This window comes from Cygnus olor, chromosome 3 (assembly GCF_009769625.2).
Source record: "Cygnus olor isolate bCygOlo1 chromosome 3, bCygOlo1.pri.v2, whole genome shotgun sequence".
Lineage (NCBI taxonomy): Eukaryota > Metazoa > Chordata > Aves > Anseriformes > Anatidae > Cygnus > Cygnus olor.
The window spans coordinates 80,471,057-80,489,568 of record NC_049171.1 but is presented as its reverse complement, the minus strand read 5'-3'; the positions used below and the strand labels follow the sequence as shown (position 1 = coordinate 80,489,568).

Sequence of the window (18,512 nt, the reverse complement as noted above, 5' to 3'; positions counted from 1 at the left end):
CTTTTTACAGTATGTGGCTGCTTCACCTAGGATGTTTAAATAAAATACCTAGTGGTGTGAGTATATATTCACAGGATGTCATAGATTGGACTTACCTACTGTTGTGAAGTGATAATGATAGTTCATTGATTTTAAATAAAAGACATATGTTTAAATTTATGACTAAAGACTACCAGGCCAAATAGCAAAAAATCAAACAGAAGAAAATAATACCATAAAAAAAATTGGCCAATTACAAAATAATGTTGTCTTAACTGTAAATAGATCCACATAAATTGTCCCACCATAATAAATTCCTGTTAAGCTGCTTTTGACATTAATGCACAAAGTCTTTGCTTTTAAATGATGCTTCTGATTTGACAGAGGTACTTTGAGTGCACTTGCTAGCCTGTTAGTGTGCTATGGGCAGCCTGTGAAGTTTGCCTCCATAGCACTAACTGGAAGTGTCCATTTTATTTTCTGAACTCTTATAAAATGCTGTTTTGCTTGTCCTTTGTGTGATTTTTTCCATATTCCTAATGATGCATTAAATGGTGTGAATCAAAGATCATTTATAAAATGACAAGATATGGATGCTACTTCTGTTACAGAAATCTGGTCAAACCAATAGCTGTGCAGTCCAAAGAAAAAGAGGATCGTTACGTAGATACTTACAAGGTAACTAAGATACCTGCTTTTTGTCTTTCCTATGTATAAATACGGAGGCTTTTAAAAATATGTAATGATAAGAGGACACACAGTATTTTGTTTATGGAATTGTTGTCTCCAGTGTGTTATATTTCCTCAGATTTTTTTTTTGTTTGGAACCTGTGATTGTTCCTGTACCTGATGTCATAAATCAATTTATTCTTTCCATGTGGTACTGTTTAGGAGGTTAAATTAGTACGGTCTTACACCTGAACATATACATTTAAAGATCTCTAAAGATCAGGAAAATGTATTGTGGCTTTTTCACTGACATGGTTTCAATTAAACTTGTGGCTAATGTTTTTGTTAGATAACTGAAAAACTGTTTTCCCTCAAGTACTCCACTATTTTAACTTGGACTGTTATGATTATTGTGCTCTTCAGGGTTTTTTGCTGTTCTGCCTTTTTAAGGGTGTAGGAAATAAACTGCTGGGGCTGGAAAGCATTTGTATCTGGACCTTAAAACTTATGTCTGTTGAAATGGTCTAGGATATTATTTACATGGAAAAAAACAGTATTTGCAATATAGAAAAGACGGTACAATTTCTCTGCAGTGTTATAAAAGGGAAAAAAAATGCAAAAGTAATAAATAACAGACAGCAAGTCAGTTAAACTAGCTCAAGACTTTGATCCCTAGCTGTATTGTAAAAGTGGTCACATGTCTCTGGACACAGTCTATTTGATTCTAAAGCACTTCTAAATGTATTGTTCCTCTAAAAGTTCGTGTTATTCCTAAACAATGTAGGCAAGATTTTACTTTTGTTACTAGAATGCAGGGAATAGGATTGTCCGTTATTTTTCTAGTGTTAGCACAGCATTTTCATGGCTTTTGTAACGTGCCAAACTGCCTGTTTTTTCTATAAGTTAAGAGTCCTGTTAAATACCTGTAAAATGGAGTTGAACTGCGAATAAAATTTAGAAGTTTTTTTTTAGAAGACTGACTGACTTTGAATGGGCATTCAGAACAATTGCTGGAATATCTATTTGAATGGTAGGTGGTAAAACTGAATGGCTACTTCAGGAAGTTGTATACTGTAGTAGGTGTTGACGGTGGAAGTTTTCTTTAAAAAAAAGTGATGGTGTTGGGCATATCTCAGGTTTTTGAGGAGCTGAAGTGTTGAAATACTAACTAACTGATCTCAGCAATTAGACTTGATAAAAGCAAGCTGTCTGTTGAAGTTTAAGTAGGAGGTTTGTGATATTTTTCCCCACTACTTTTCTAGTATTTAGAAGAAGAGTACCGTAAAGGAGCACGGGAGGATGATCCAATGCCCCCTGTCCAACCATATCACTATGGATCTCATTATTCCAACAGTGGAACTGTGCTTCATTTCCTAGTGAGGCTGCCGCCGTTTACTAAGATGTTTTTAGCTTATCAAGGTAAGATTACTTTTTGCTTTCACTTGCCTTTCGCATCTGAATCTTGTCTCAGCAACCCAGGAAAGCTTTATGTACCTCTTGTTTAGCATAGTATCAATTCCAAATAGCTGAGATCACTAAAATTAAATCTGATGTGCTTACACAATAGACCTATTCTGAAATTATCAAGCTAGAGAATAGAGCTGTATATCGTATTTGTTTATACTTTAGCTCAGCTTTTTATTCTAAACATATATCATATTTGACTTCCAGTCCTTGTTTTACACTTAGTAATCAAGGTAGACAAATTCTAAATGTTCTCAGCTAATTCCAGAGCAGTAAACTTCTTGAAGTTGTGGATGTGCAGGTGTTTTTATGTCCATCGTTGATGTTACAAATTTGGTTTGGATTTCCTTACAGATCAAAGTTTTGACATCCCAGACAGAACTTTTCACTCTACCAATACAACGTGGCGCCTCTCTTCGTATGAATCGATGACTGATGTAAAGGAACTTATTCCAGAATTTTTCTACCTTCCAGACTTTCTAGTTAACAGAGAAGGTATACTATGAGGATACCAAAAATATATACCCAAAACAGCCAGAGGGTTGAGTCTGGGTTGAAACTGAGAACACTTATATCCCATGATTGAATATGCTAAGTAGTAGATATGTGGGAGAAATCTGGCATGAATTTATGGGTTATGCTACAAAAGCTGTTATGTAGGACATAAGGGAAATTTCTTAAACTCTTTCCAAGCTGCAAAGGAGTGTTTCCTATTTATCTGATTGAATGTGTGTGAGGGGATTTGTTAAGGGTACTGCTTTGCTGATTAGCAATAACTGTGCTTAATAGTTAGCCTTCATAAAAACCCTCCTTTGAACTCCCTATAAACTAAAATGTTGGAACATTTACTTCCATGCTTCTAGGTTTTGATTTTGGAGTACGTCAAAATGGTGACAGAGTTAACCATGTTAATCTTCCACCTTGGGCTCGTAATGACCCTCGTCTGTTCATCTTGATCCATCGTCAGGCTCTGGAGTCTGATCATGTTTCCCAGACAATCTGCCACTGGATTGACTTGGTGTTTGGTTATAAACAAAAAGGCAAAGCCTCTGTTCAGGCCATTAATGTCTTTCATCCTGCAGTAAGTATTTATTATCAAGCTGCATGTTTGTTCATTGTACTTAGTAACTTAATGGGGGAAAAGTTCAGTCTAACTTGCTTGGAGAACGTCCAGCATGGAGCAAGTTCACTTGCTCACAAAATCTTAAAGAATAAGAAAAGGCTTTAAGCAGAACTGAGAAGATCCCAGGGACTAGTGTGAATTTCTTTCTTGCCTAGAGATGGGTATAAGGAATGATCAGGTACCGGGTTTACACTTCACACCTTCTCAAAAGTTAGTTGTTTGCAGTGGTATACAGGCTTGGTGTTTGTAGCTGTTTGTAGGGTCTAATGCCTTCTCATTGAAAAGAAGCCTTAAATTTAGGCAGACTCTGCTGCAGGTTCTGGTAAGATTAAAATAGTTCATTTTCTCTTGTGCTCAGTATTTGTATTCTTCCCTTATATATATATATATGTATATATATATATATATATATATATATATATATAAAATAGTCTATATATATAAAAATCTTGTTTTGCCTCTCTAATAAGCATTTCTCTTCCAGTAAGTTTAATTTCAGAAGAGTCAAATAAGTCTTCATTAACATAAAGTCTTCCAGAGTGTCATCACTGACTTGCTATAACACTGACATCTCAGATTGAAATATATATTTTTTAAGCTTCAATCATTAGCTTCAATCATTACTATCACAAGGCTTGGTCAGCCCAGCAGTCCTGGTTTCAAGTGGATATGTGCTTTCTGTGTGTTCCATAGTTGTTGGAGGAGCTAATAGCAGTCATGTTTGGTAGTGTTGGCTTTTACTTTCTAAGTACCCATCCAAATACTTTGCTTCCCTTTCCTTTCTTGTGCTTAAGTACTGATTTAGTTATTTTCTGCAACTTAAAACATTAAATTTGTGTGAATGCATTCACTTTTTTCAAGTGAGCAGTGAAGGCATTTGTCAGTGCAACTGATGAAAAGGATGTGGTACTCAATTAGAGACATGGTTAATTATGAAGAAAGAAAAGTAGAGAAGAATTCCCACTTCTCTGGAATATAGAGATTCTTCCTCTCTCCCATTTCAAACCAGAGCTTTAATAAATTAATTGTAAAGACGTACACAAAGCTTTTTTGTTTATCAGCAACTCTTCAGCTTTCACACAGATTAGTAAAAGTCTGCTAAGAAAACCTTTGACTGAAATTGTGGAATACATGTAGGAAAAGCTCAGAGGATGTCTCAAGGTGGTAGTTATCTGCAGTAAAGAAGAGCTGAAAAGGTTGCTGTTCTCAGGGGCTCCTTATTCAGGATAGCCATTGTGGGATGGATTCCAGTCCAGCTGAAGAACTGATGGGTCCAACTCTTAAATTTGCATGTGTGTTTATAAATTTTTCCCAAAGAAATATTGGACAAGCTCATTCTCACCCCTCCTTTCATTTCTCCTCTCTAGACCTATTTTGGGATGGATGTTTCTGCTGTTGAGGATCCTGTTCAGAGAAGAGCTCTTGAAACGATGATAAAAACATATGGGCAAACGCCTCGCCAGCTATTCCATACAGCACATGTTACCAGACCTGGATCCAGGCTCATCATGGAAGGAGAGCTCCCTGCTGCCATGGGGTTACTAGTGCAGTTTGCTTTCAGAGAGACCAGAGAGCACACCAAAGAAATAATATATCCAGTATGTCATTTTGTTTGCAAAATGGTTCAATTAACATTCATATACTGTAATTGTTGTACCCTTAATATTTAAAGTTGAGTAATGGAGAATTAGATACTCTTTCACCTTCAGAATAATATTACTGGAATTGCATCCATTTCATTCTCCAGACCCTTCCCTCATTCCTTCCTACTACCACTGGCAAGGCTTGCACTTCATAGAGGCGCTACTCAGCATACCATACATCCTCACCAGAGAGGGGCTAGACTGGTGTATATGAGTTTTGTCCCTCCTTCTGTAGTATACCAAAATAAATGTGGTTCTTGCTTTCTTCCTTCTATACCTCCTTTATCCCAGCATCCAGTTATCTCACGTAATAACTGTCACTGCACACTTAAGTTCTTCTCTAGGAATTATGCAGGGTGTATTACCACAGACAAGGCGTTCCAGAGGTACCTCTGCTTCTAACAACTGTCAACAGAATAATACTTTATCTGAAGTATCTATAATTTGCCTAGTCTAAGGTTTTACAAGGCCTTATTTTTTTAACTTATCAGTGCTTTTTATCGTATCCTCAACCTTTTTTGTCCTTCATTTTCTATGATTTTTTTACGTTTAATTTAGACTTGCATGTACATTTGCACGTAGATGTAGCAATCCTCTTGTTCTGTTGATCAAGATACCTGATGGCCTTTGGTACCAAAAAGATCAGGTGCCCACCAGATTGTTCTCATTACTAAACACTTCAGTGACTGTTCCTTAAACTGCAAGTTATTGCCCATGTTTGCATTGTAAAGATAATATAGAAAATGAATGAAATGATATTACAAATCCATGAAAATATTTTTCACTGTTTTATGTCATAAAGTAAGATAGACCTGAATTTAAGTTGGTTATAGAAAATGGGTATTAGTTTTATGCCTTCAACAAATTCTGGGTTCTATATGCAAACCTAGGGTAGGTAAATGCTTACTGTGCTTCTTTGTCCTCTGCTTTTTCATGTTGTGTAGGACAGGCATGTGGTTGTTTATGGGAGTGTGATATGAATGATTCTTCTCCCTTCCTAATGAAATATTTTTCTGAATAGTTTTTATGACATTTTTAATTTGAACCTTATTTGTGCTTGTTTTAGAGTCCATTGCCGTGGATAAAAGGCTTGAAGTGGGGAGAATATGTTGGTTCCCCCAGTGCTCCAGATCCTGTTGTCTGTTTTAGCCAGCCACATGGAGAAAGGTTTGGCTCTCTGCAGGCTTTGCCAACTAAAGCTATATGCGGTCTGTCCCGCAACTTTTGCCTTTTGATGATATATAGCAAGGAGCAAGGTATGGATTTGTGATTATTCTCTACATGCACAACACATGCAAAACAGAACCATAATATCTGTAAATCTAATGCTACTATTACCCAGTAAATTTCCCACATTTAGTCTTTTGCTGAAGATCAATTTAAATCGATTTATTACATCCAAGAACAGCTTCCACATGTATGATATCTTTCCTGGCAGATGGATTTCCCTTGTAATTTTCAAAACTACCTATAGGCATCCAGTAATTAAGTTATTTTTCATTAAGGTGACTGAAGCATGAAGCTTTAACTTTAGAACTTACCAGCAGATTCAGTCCAAAATGAACTGAAAAACAGGAAAAGAACATGTGGCAATGGAAGGGATAATTAAAAACAGGTTTTAAAGGTAATGAATGAGGAAAGTTAGCAGTAAAAAGCAGAGGTGAAGGATCTTCTGCTCTCAGGTAAACTTCTTGAAGGGATTCTAATTGATAATGTGTAAACAGGTTCTCATGGCTTTTTTCCTTTGTAACGTGCTAGTGAAAGATTTATAAATTATCTGTTGAAGGCTTCAGGTGAAAAAATAAGTAATACTCTCTTCAAAGAAGTGTAATAAGTAGTAATTATTTCTCTGTCTGGGAAGTACTGTCAACATCCCTTTTTCTCCATTCCTACTAGATACAATGCTGCTTCAAAAGCTTTGTTCAGCCTTCTAGCTGTTTTTGGAGAATGCTGAATGTTTACGTAGTCTGTGAAAAAAACACTATTCATTTGTAGGCTGTCTTCATTTGTAATGTACTAGCAGAAAGCATCTTATTTTGAAATCATTTTCTGTATTCTAGCTGGTAATAAAACACAGACCTTACTTTTTATTATTGACTAACAAAGTGATAAAGCCTTTGGTTGCATATATGACACAGAATTTTATATGCCTTCCTTCAGGTGTGAGAAGTATGCATAGCACTGATATTCAGTGGTCAGCTATCCTGAGCTGGGGATATGCTGATAACATTTTACGACTGAAAAGCAAGCAGAGTGAACCTCCAGTAAATTTTATCCAGAGTTCACAGTTCCATCAGGTAAAAATCAGTCTCTCGGTCTTCAATTGAATATTACTAGTTTAACTATGCAGTGGCTTGATGTGGCAGTAGTTACTCTTGCTTTCATTTTTTGCAAAGCCTATAGCAAGCAAGAATTCTTATTTTGGGGGGGAATAGCATCCAAGCACAACTTTATGCAATTGTCCAATGTTTTCATTCTAGTCTGTTGGATTCTCTTTCATTGGCATGGGTCCCTCATTGTTCCAGTGGATATTGTTCCTGGATGTGTTCATGTATTAGGCAAAGATCCCTTCTGAATGCATTTGATTTTTGTAGCTTTTCTCTTCTGTGGATTATTGGTGTGAATTTATGAAAGCTAAATTCTGTACCAAGAAAAATTGAAAACAAGGAAAAATTATAGATGCGCCTCACTGGAAGTAGAATTCCACTATAGTTTGATTCCTCTGGGGGGAAAAAAAAGATTGCCTAAAAGATTGTTGAAGAACTCTGTATAACTTCTGTTTCACTTCAGTGTTGTTTGAGACTTTACTGAAAATACTCTGGTTGATGTGGTTGTAGATCTAGAAATCTGCAAAAATTCACTGTGCTCTTTGGCTGTGAACTCAGGGCAATGCAGCATTTTCTGCTTTGTTTCTGGAGTAATACTAAATATGATGTAAAGCAGATATATCTTTAACTCCTGGATTTCTTCTTTAGCTTAAGTATTTACATGGCTTTTCTTAGGATAACCAATAGAAATCATTTGGACCAAGTGCTATGGCATAATGACAATAGCAGTTCCTGTTCTAATTTTTTTCTGGCTTTTTGCCTTTCCAAGGTAACCAGTTGTGCTTGGGTCCCAGACAGCTGTCAGCTTTTCACAGGTAGTAAGTCTGGTGTCATCACAGCATATATGAACAGATTCACGAGCAATACGGTAAGTTCTGTTGGGCAGAGCTGATATTTAGGGTTTAGTTATTTGCTCTTATAGCCTTTTTTAAACAGGGAAAGTGAGAGAAGGGGAATGTTATATTCAGGACTCTTACTAAAAAGATCAAGTGCTTGGTTAGTATTTATTTTTGAAGGTTCCTCTTTGACATAGTAAAATATTCTTTTCATATTTACTTGTGTAGTTTATGTTGCTGTTTTCATGTGTTGCTAGCCTCTAGTTGGCCCTCACCATCTGGATGTGTAACTGATTTACACAGAGCTTTCAGTTCAGGCTAGGGCTTGGAATTGAAGTGTTCTGGCACAAGGAAAGCTCTCTAAATTTGGGGGTATTTTTTCCTGTGAAAGAGTCAGCCTTTCAAAACCTTAAATGAAACTAGAATGTGCATCACCCCAAAGTAAACAACATTTCAAATGCAGGAGGTGTTTACACCAGAGAGAGTTACCACAATGTATATACTAACTGCTAAGCCTCATCACTTTGTCATATTCCTGAGGGGGAGAGTGGTGTGGAGGGAAGTAATACAAGTTACATTCCTCAACGTGCTAGTGGAAGGTGCTGAGATACTAGTAGAAATCTCCCAGATACTATGTGGTTATAAGCATGGTATGAAAATATAAACAGAACTTAAAATTCATCTTTTGATTCAGACTGAGTTTTGGAGCTTGTCTGATTTTCTCTAGCAGTAATTTCTACTCGTTTTCACAGTTTTAACGAAGTTTGTAACGTTCTTGACAGACATTTTCAGGAATGCCTGTGTGATTATCCATAGCAACAACCCAACTGATTTATCAAATTTAGCTTGATACAGGTATTGGCAAACACGTTTGTATTATTGTACTATAGATGCTCTTGAATTTACTACATTAGGCTGGGCTATGGGGAGGTTTGGTATGATCTGCTGTGCCTACCCAGTCTGCTGCCACTTGCAACAGTGGCAAACAGCAGATGCTTAGACTGGGAAGAACGTGAACATACTGCAATTGCTTCCTTGGCTTTCTTTCAATTTCTGGCGATCTGCAACTCAAGCTTCCTGAGCTCAGCAGCTTTGACTTTAAAAGTTTAAGTAGAACTTGAAGCCTACCAGCTTAAGTCAGTTCGATCTTAAGTCGAGCACCTTAACTGCTCACCACTTGTAAATAACTTATATTGGGACTTGTATTCCAGTTCTAAGGAAATTAAAAAAAAAAAAAAAAGTACTAAAATAGAAATTCATTGCCATCTGACGTGCGGAAAAGAAACTCCAGTAGTAGGCTTATGATCAAGTTCTCTGCATTTCCTAGAAACAAGTGATTTTTTTGTTTAGCTGCGCAGATGTTGTTTGAGACTCTTTGCTGAATTCCTCAGCATTGTCAGTTTTACATGCCTCAGGCAGATTGACCTTGATGCCAACTTTGTAGCTCCTGTTGTGGAGTCAGTTACCCAAGTCAGGGCTGCAGGGAATGCAAATGTGCTTCCTAGCATCTGTTCTGTATGCATCTTGTCAGCTGTTCAGTGATAAAGTGAACAGTCTGTTATAACACAGTGCTTGAAACATGACTATTTTGCCCCGATTCACGCATAGGCATAATGTGGGTATCATGTCATTGTCATTGCTGTTGTCAGCATAGGAATCTGAAGAGCCATGTTGTCAGAATCCAAAACATAGCTCCACGTTGTCAGATGTTTTTTTCCTAGTCTTTAAGATGGTTTAAAAAAAAAGGAAATACTACTTCGAATGTTATAAAAATGCCTTAAACTGTATTGACTCTTGCAGCATTACAGCTTAAATTGTCCACTTTTAGCACAGAAAAACAAATAGTTAAGTGTATTTTTCTTCTGTCTATCGCTACTTTAAAGTTTTTTGTCTGTTTTTGTATGAGGGTACAGGATAAGTATAGCAGGCCTACAACATGCTCTGATGTGCAAGGAAACATAGCAGAGAAATGTTCATTTTTACAAAGATTAGAATAATCTCTGTACAGCGGGCTTTCTTACAGCATTAGTATTCTGATTAAGCAGCTCCTTCAGCTAACACCATTTTCAAGATGTCTGAATTGTTTCATATTACGTAATTTGAATAAGTTGTCTTATTTGGTGGTCAACTTGCTGCTTTTATTTGTTGTTCAGTAGTATTAACTGCTGAGCTAGATTTTGTCTTTATTTCAAAGTACTGCCTCAATACTGAAATACTGAGGTTGTAATTTCTCTACCATGGAAAAACAGCAGTCTTGCACAAAGCAGACCAGCTGATTTCAAGGTGTTTAGTTGACAGCAGAAGAGTTTCTCTTGAAGTTACTGAATTATGTCAAAATGTTTGCTTAGAGTAGAGCACTGGAAGAAAAAGTTGAATGTTATTGATGCATATGGCATATCATTGTAAAAACATTGGGGTAATAAATCAATAACAATATTCTAAAGTGATCATGGTAAAAGGGAATCATCTTTGGAAATCCAAGAATTAAACTTGTCCCTAGGGTTTATCCTTTTCAGAAAATAGACATTAAAATCTTAGTTTGATTTTTGTTTCATCTTGCTCTTTTTCAGCCTTCAGAAATAGAAATGGAGTCACAAGTCCATCTGTATGGTCACACAGCAGAGGTAACAAGCTTGTTTGTGTGCAAACCGTACAGTATAATGATAAGCGTCAGCAAAGATGGAACCTGCATTATATGGGATTTGAACAGGTATGAGTATATATGTAACCGGCAACATTTTAAGTACTTGTTTTCCAGTGTTTTGATATCTTTACACTTCAATGTTAACTGAGTTTACTTCATACATATCTTTCATGTGAAGGCCAACTTAGTGGTTTTTTACATGAAATATGCAGGAATTCTAGAATGAAAATGAAAAATAACATTATGCAGAGTGTTTGTTGAAATGAATGTCTTAAATGTAGGAAAAGGTTCTTCAAAAATGATTTAATCTGAACTTCAGGTTTTTGCTCTCTTTTTTTAGGCTGTGCTATGTCCAGAGTCTGTCTGGACACAAGAGTCCTGTGACGGCAGTTTCAGCTAGTGAGACAACTGGTGATATTGCAACAGTTTGTGATTCAGGTATATCTGGCAGTCAAGGCTTCTAACTTGCAGACCAGATAAATCATGAGACTTGCTTTTATATTTGTTGAGTATGTATTAATCGTCTGAGGATGCTTTTGGTCAAATAGGAGTGCTTTTCTGGTTTTTACATACTAGTGTATGAATTTCTCCAGGAATTATTAGGCAGGTGTTAGAGTGAAATGGAGAGTTAGGGAAGCAAACAGCTTGGTCCCTTGATAAGGACTTGAAATCTGAACAGATTTCTGGGAGACCTAAATTCTGTGAAGTTGCTTTTCATTTTTACAGGGATTTGTTGTTACAGGTACAGATCTTAAGGGGAGTACAGTGTATTGCTGAGTAACAGGATTTTTGTTCATCACTTAATTTAAATGTTTCCATATTGCTAGAAGCAACCAGATTGGCTTTGCTTTAAACCAGCGTATAACAAAGAGGAACAACAGCTATAATAAAGGTGGAGTAGGTATTTGTATTAGGGCTCCTATAGAAGGAAATAATTCTGCCCCTGTGTTACTGCCTAATTTTATTTTAGAGCAGGTTTTTTATATTGTATTTCCTATATAGTGCTGTTCCTGGACTAGGGCATTAAGATCTTTTTGAGTATAATTTAGGGTGCTCAGTGACTCAAAGACTGCCTGTGTGCTACAACACAAGCAGGGCCAAGTCAGAGACCTCACACTATGTTGTGATGTCTATAAGAATACCTGTGTGTACTTTATCTGTTAACTTGACATGGGGGTTGGGTAATAGGTTCCATCGAAATGCCAATCTTCTTCTGTTGATCCAAGAAGTACAGAATATGAAGGAAGAGAGCTTAACTTTGTTTATCCTTATTGTTGGAAGATGATCGTTGACTGAATTCGTATTTTGCTTTAGCCAGTTTCCTTTGTTATGCCTGGAGTAAGATAGGTCTTACATAATGACATATCTTTTAGCCAGCTTTCCTTACTGTAGGTCTCCATAAACTGAATTAAAACAAATGCCATTCCAAATCTGAAGGGGGAAAAAAGGCAAGATAGCACAGTTTATAGTATTAAAAAATGAGGGGAAATTATTCTGGGGGTTTCAGAAACATTGTGTTTAGGTTTCAGACTGACACGGAGACTTACAACTCATCCATTTCTGTAGCTCTTAAGCCAACTTCTGCTGGAAAATATTGTATTCTTTAATTGGTAAAGGACATGTGTTTCAATCCCTTTCAAGACAAAGCAGTAGCTGGGTTATCATTACTTATATATATATACACCATATATATATTATATATATTACCTATATATATACACACACACACTATATATATATACATACATATATATCATGCCAGATAACCAGGTAGGCTACTTGCACTTAGTATTTCAAGTATTTTGCTTAAATGCAAGCCAGGGTATGAGAAAGCAGTTTAAAGAAGATAGTATGATTTCCTTTTTAATACATGAACATTGGTCATACAAAATACTACATGAATTCATTTTTAAAGTACAGCATTCCGTATATATGAAGTGATGTCTTCTGAATCGTTTTTGCAGTGGCTATAAATATGGCTAAATATTCTGTTGCATAGGCCTAACTCTGGTACAGATTTATCTCTTAATACTGATGTGCTGTGTTCTCTTACAGTTGGAGGGGGTAGTGATTTGAGACTTTGGACAGTTAACGGTGATCTCGTGGGACACGTACACTGCAGGGAAAGTATTTGCTCTGTTGCTTTCTCTAACCAGCCTGAAGGAGTATCTGTCAATGTGATTGCAGGGGGGCTTGAAAATGGAGTTGTAAGGTAAGCATTTGAAACTTGTTTTAGTTAGTAAAATGCTTTATAACTTAAGTTCGTGGTTCGATAGCATGTAGCCAAACAACCAGTATGATATTTAAAGAAGGTGGACAAGCTGTTGTCCAGTTTATAATATTAGGTAGTTACTAAACTCATTGTGTTTATCACTGAAATAATTACAGAGATAAATGTGAAGGAAAATTGATTTTTCTTTCAGACTGTGGAGTACATGGGACTTGAAGCCAGTACGGGAAATAACATTTTCCAAGTCAGCCAAACCTATTGTAAGGTAAACAGATTTTACGTATACAGTAAATGGATTTTTTTCTTGGAAAACAAAACAAAGAAAAACAGCCTGTAGTATTGAAAATGGATTTGACATGAAGACAAGAGGTGAACACCCATGTTTAAAAAGAGCCATGCAATCCTACTAATTATTCATGAAAGCAAAATGAGCACAAGTGTACTGTATTTGTAATGACAGTAATAACTATGTTCTGCTGCTAGCAGATAGAAATTAGTAGGATTCCCTTGAGAGCTGAACAATACTACCCTTCTTATTAAGTTTAATATTTTTCCACAGAATCTGTTCAAAAATCAGGAGATAATATCTTAACGTCAGCAAACTCAAATAGAAGAGTATTTTCTTCCCTCAGAAATAAATGAAAGGACTGCATTTTCCCCTGACCATTTTCTGATACTGGAGGAAAACAGAGAAAGGAGTGAAGGAGACTCAGAAGCGTGGCAGCTGCCATTTTAGAGTGCTTATGTAATTTTGCCTACTAGCGTTCCCTGGAGGGTTTATATAAGCAGAATTATTCTCATGCCAACATGCTTTCAGAACACAGTCAAAGGAAGGAATCTTTATCCCTAGAGGTACAGTACCCTGCACAGAGGTCTTGCAGGGTTCTGCCGAAACTTTATCGAGTTCATGTTAGTGTGGTACAAATCACTCTGAAGAATTTTGTTGTGACCATTACTGAAACATTTAAAATCCAAACTACTAATCACTATTTTCTAGAAATGAAAACCATCTGATAAATAGCAGCATGGCAATAACTGCTATTTCAGAAAGCTTTTTGGTAGTAAAATTTAAGAGCTATTAACTAACTTAGTTTTCTGCTTAAACGTGACAGAAAATGAATGCTGACCCTCATGCTCTCTAACATTACCAACGGCATGACTGAAGGGTGTCAGTACCATTGTAGCTCAAGAAATGCCCAACTGAACCAAGTCCTGTGCTGTGATTTAGTTTTTGCTTTTGTCAGCCAGTAAGTTCAGAGGGTATTGTTCTGTGCTTTCTTTCAGAGATAGAAGGGGCAGCCTACTTCTTCTGATGCTGCAAATAAATGAGTACTAAATTATATGGCACGTTGAAGTGCTGGATGAAGCTGTGGTTCAGCCTGTTTCGTTACAATGCTGAGCAGCCAGCTATGTGCAAACATTACTGTGTTAATGCGTGCACTGGGTCTTTCGTAACTAATTTTTGTCTTCTAGCATTTTATATAGCCAAATCTGATATAAAAATAGATTTTCCTCTTGTTTTCCAGCCTTACATTTTCCTGTGATGGACATCACTTGTTCACGGCTAACAGTGATGGAAATGTTATAGCTTGGTGTCGCAAGGACCAGCAGCGCCTGAAGTTACCCATGTTCTACTCATTCCTTAGCAGCTATGCAGCTGGGTGATGACTTCTTGCTGCTAACTCGTGTCTCTGATGCACTTTAAATCCAAAATAGATTAAAGAATCTTATTTAACTAGATTTTGAAATAGTTTGAATGTCTCCAGAATGTCTCTAGATTTTAAAAAAGAACAGTCTGAGGCGGTTGTAAAATTCTGTGCATGCGCAAACTTGAAGCCTATCAAGGTCACCAGGAGGCTCTGGTTGTATACTCCAATACCAGCAGTGGTGTATAAATAAATCTACAAGTCAAAATGCTGCAATATAAAATGTAATATTTTTTTAAATCACTTCTTGGAAACAAGTATTTCAAAAATTGAATCAGTAATGTTTATTTCCCTCCAATGCTGTAAAATATCAGCAGTGTGAAGTTCTGTAAATATTTATTAAAATGTCAGCATATGTATATCTGATTAGTTAAGGGCGGTGTAGTTAGCTCCGGGATAAGTGACCGAAAACTCAAAAATCCAAGATGATTCAAAATTGCTTTTTTGAGAAGCAAAGAACTTAGTAGGTGCTTTTAGCACCATCTTATGGTATTGTAATGTTGGAAATTTTTGATTTATCTTTCTTTGTAACTTTTGCTGTCTTCTCTGTTCAGATGGCATAATAGTCTTTACAACAGACAAAATATTTGTCTTAATGATGGGCAGACACCTCATAGCATCATGAAGCAATAGTTACATTGTGTTTTGTTTTTTTTCCATGTGGGATTAACTCCCTAAATTTGTAGCACCAAGCTATGTGATTTTGTGGCAGACTGCATATGCACTATACACACGCAGCTTATTTTCTGGAGCTCTAAAAAAGGCATTAGAGAAGGCACAGATGTGTTCCTATTCCCGGTGTCATTGAACTTCAATACACTGTGAAATGTATGAATCCAAATGTTTAAATCCATGTCCATGGGCATCAGGTAGTTCAGAACAGTATATACAGATACACTCTGCAAATATGCTATTTATTCCTAGGTGCTATTTTTGAGAGGAAAAAAGCCTCAATTGTTAAAGGCTTAACAAATTTGAATTCTTAGGCCAGATCAAAACCTAACGTTTCAGTTGATGTTTAGGACCTCTAAACCTGACTGACACCATGAATGATGCCTGCTAGTCATGTGAATGGGAAAACATGAGAATGCTACACAAATCTAATGTAGTTCCATTTTTCTTCTGAATAGCTTTGCTTTCTCATCGACATACTCCCCTATTGCCATACAAACTGCTGTCTTATGTTAAAGGTTCACCTGCCTTCCAAATGCTGTATATGAAATTGTCACACTATGGAAAGCATGCACACAAGAAATCTGTATACTTCTTTCTAAAATTCCAAATGGTCTATACAGAAATTCTTGCGACTTCCTGATTTGAACTTTTCAAACCAGAAAATCTTCAAGTCTTGTTGGTCCATGACAACAAAGGCTGATGTTTAGTTCGATTAAGCAAGGGGCTGTATGAACTGAGTTTTAAACTGCATATATTGTCGTGGCATTGTATGGGATGGCTTTAGTCATGTTTTTTACTGTCTAAATGTTAATGTAAGGTCCAAATGCGGACTGAAAAGCTTCTTGGCTCATGTTGAAGTGATGTGCTTTATTTAAGAGACAAAATACAAATGTCGTGGTTTGGGGGTGCTTTCGTGCTCCTTGATTTGGGGTGTTGCTCACAAAGGCTTATTTTTCTAAGGTAGAATTCCACTTGTTACAAATCAATATGCAAAATTGCTGGCCTTGTAAAGAGTGCAATATTATATATTTTTATGTAAAAATCAAAGATTTTTTGGAAGCAAGGAATATTTATTCAGCTTAACATTCTGGAACTATTAAAGTAACATTGCAATAGTATGTGTGCATGATGTACTGAAACTTCTGTAAATGTCACATTCCACACTGTCTTTGTATACAATGTCACATTGTTGGGTAATAAACAGATCTTTGTATCAAACTGAGATGGGTAGAACCATGGTTTTGGCTTAGTTTCACCTCTCTTCTTTCAGGCATCTCTTGATCGCTTTGCTCCAATTTCATTTCTGCTGGTTCTCAGGTCTTTCATCTTTTAAAATACTCAAAGTGGGGAAGTTCTGTTTGTGTGGGCTACATTATGTGGCTGCTAAACTGAAGGAGAGGGGCTATGAGAGTGGAAGTGGGAAACCTAAGGTATGTTACTTTGTACAGGTGTGCACGTGTCCCTCCTTCTCCGGGGATGTGAGGCTAAAATTTGAAGTGATGTCCCTAAACAGACATTTTTTCTATCTTCCCAGCCATCCACTTATTTTTGAAAACTTAGTTGAGCTGAGGAAAGGTGGAAAAGCAGCAACTCCTCTCTGGATTCATGGAGCAAAGAAAGATCGCTAGGGGAGGAAGAGAGTGCTGGTGGGAAGTGAAGAGTGGGATCTCTGGTACGGTTCTGGCAGAGGGTGCAAAGATACTGCTGTTGGAAGCCAACGTCTGGGAGAGATTCATGGGGCAAGGCCTATCTGACAGCGCACAGGATCTGATTTCTGTGGTGAATCTGGGGATCTCTCTGAAGATGTATAGTGAGAAAGAGAAGGCCAGGCAGTAGCCAGATGTTCACTTGTAGCGGGGAGAGGAGAGCAAGTCTCCAAACCGTTACTGGGAAAGGGAACTTTGGGTTCAGTCAATATCCAGTGTTTAGAACAAACCCATTATAATGAATAGAAGGAATGAAGGAATCAGTAGAAAACTAAGTGAACTGAAAACTGAATCAAATGGGATAAAAATGTTTTGGCAAGGGTGTGGAATTCTGTGAGGAGATTAAAAAGTTTCAGTTCAGAGCCTGAAATATCTACTTTAAAGATCTTTGCATTTAAACCCTATCCTTGAAGACAGTTGATTTAAATAAATAAATCTGTTCCTGCATACTGAGCAAGAGTCTTTCCTCTCAGGATTTCTTGAGTTACTATTTGATCTACTATGCATTTTGTGGGAGAGGAACAAAGCCTCTAGAGAGTGGGGAAGGGAGGGGGGAGGGGAGTACTCCCGGTTTTGTAACTAACAAATTTTGGAAATTCAGTTTACCTTCCTATAGGGTAGTCCACAACAGTATGGACAAAAGGGTAACTCCAGTGCCAAGAAATAACCAGATAAAGTAAGGTGAAACTCTGTAGAATGTAAAACTAGAGTTGTTAGCCTTTTTTGTGTGTGTGTGGAATGAGTCCAAATAGGACTGACTTTCTCCATGCTTTTTGCTTAAAGCTGTACTGGAGTTTTTCTCACATATGGAAAAAAGTCACAAGACATATGCTGCTACTATATGACGATAATGTAAGACAATGTCTTAAAGCTGTTGTTTGCCTTAAGACCATTACTCTGCATTAGTTGAGCTTGCAGAGGTACTGACAGCATTTTCTTTCACACGATATTCAGTTAAAACTGCTGACAAATGACCTCTCTGCTAGTAACATGCAGAGTTACTTGCTGTTTGCTGCTCTGGCTGAGGTCAGAAAGCCACTGGTTTTACATCTGGGTTTCTGTAATAGGCTGCGCTGTGTGTTTCACAATTCAGGTGGGTCGCTCTTGAAAGAGGATTAAGTATGTGACTGCTCTGATTACAATCTTCCACTTTGTTGGGCTACCTGGTAGAAAGTCAAACAAAAGCATGCGCTTGCAAGCCACCTTTAAAGAAAAATTCAAAGATCTTAAATCTCCAACACAATTGAATAATGTCTGCATTACCGTCATTAGAGGCTAGTTGTGTAGACTAGCAGGCACCAGCCACAAAAATGTGCTTTAAGGCAACTGTTTTCCCCCTTAACGTTTAGATATGTTAGAATCTCCCAGTAAATACACCGTGTAGTATCTGTTTCTATACTATCATTATTTGAGCCACCCTAGCACTGCCTCCCCCTCACCGCCGCCTTCCCGCCCGGGGCCGGGGCCGCGCTGCCGCCCCTCAGCGCCTCAGGGCGCCGCCCCGCCATGT

At 37.2% G+C, this 18,512-nt stretch overlaps 1 protein-coding gene across 3 annotated transcripts in view; it reads left to right on the top strand.

Annotated features, from left to right (window-relative positions):
• Positions 1-16,508, top strand: part of LYST (lysosomal trafficking regulator) — an 82,972-nt gene extending 66,464 nt beyond the window's left edge. For all 3 annotated transcript variants that reach the window (XM_040551118.1, XM_040551119.1, XM_040551120.1), the window contains exons 41-53: positions 591-657; positions 1,911-2,067; positions 2,467-2,607; positions 2,976-3,193; positions 4,603-4,833; positions 5,945-6,134; positions 7,039-7,175; positions 7,975-8,073; positions 10,612-10,751; positions 11,026-11,123; positions 12,741-12,897; positions 13,109-13,180; positions 14,442-16,508. In XM_040551118.1, coding sequence (XP_040407052.1) covers positions 591-657; positions 1,911-2,067; positions 2,467-2,607; positions 2,976-3,193; positions 4,603-4,833; positions 5,945-6,134; positions 7,039-7,175; positions 7,975-8,073; positions 10,612-10,751; positions 11,026-11,123; positions 12,741-12,897; positions 13,109-13,180; positions 14,442-14,580 — 1,846 coding nt within the window. In that variant the 3' untranslated portion in view covers positions 14,581-16,508. The remainder of the gene's footprint in view (positions 1-590; positions 658-1,910; positions 2,068-2,466; positions 2,608-2,975; positions 3,194-4,602; positions 4,834-5,944; positions 6,135-7,038; positions 7,176-7,974; positions 8,074-10,611; positions 10,752-11,025; positions 11,124-12,740; positions 12,898-13,108; positions 13,181-14,441) is intronic.
• The last annotated feature ends 2,004 nt before the right edge of the window (positions 16,509-18,512 follow it).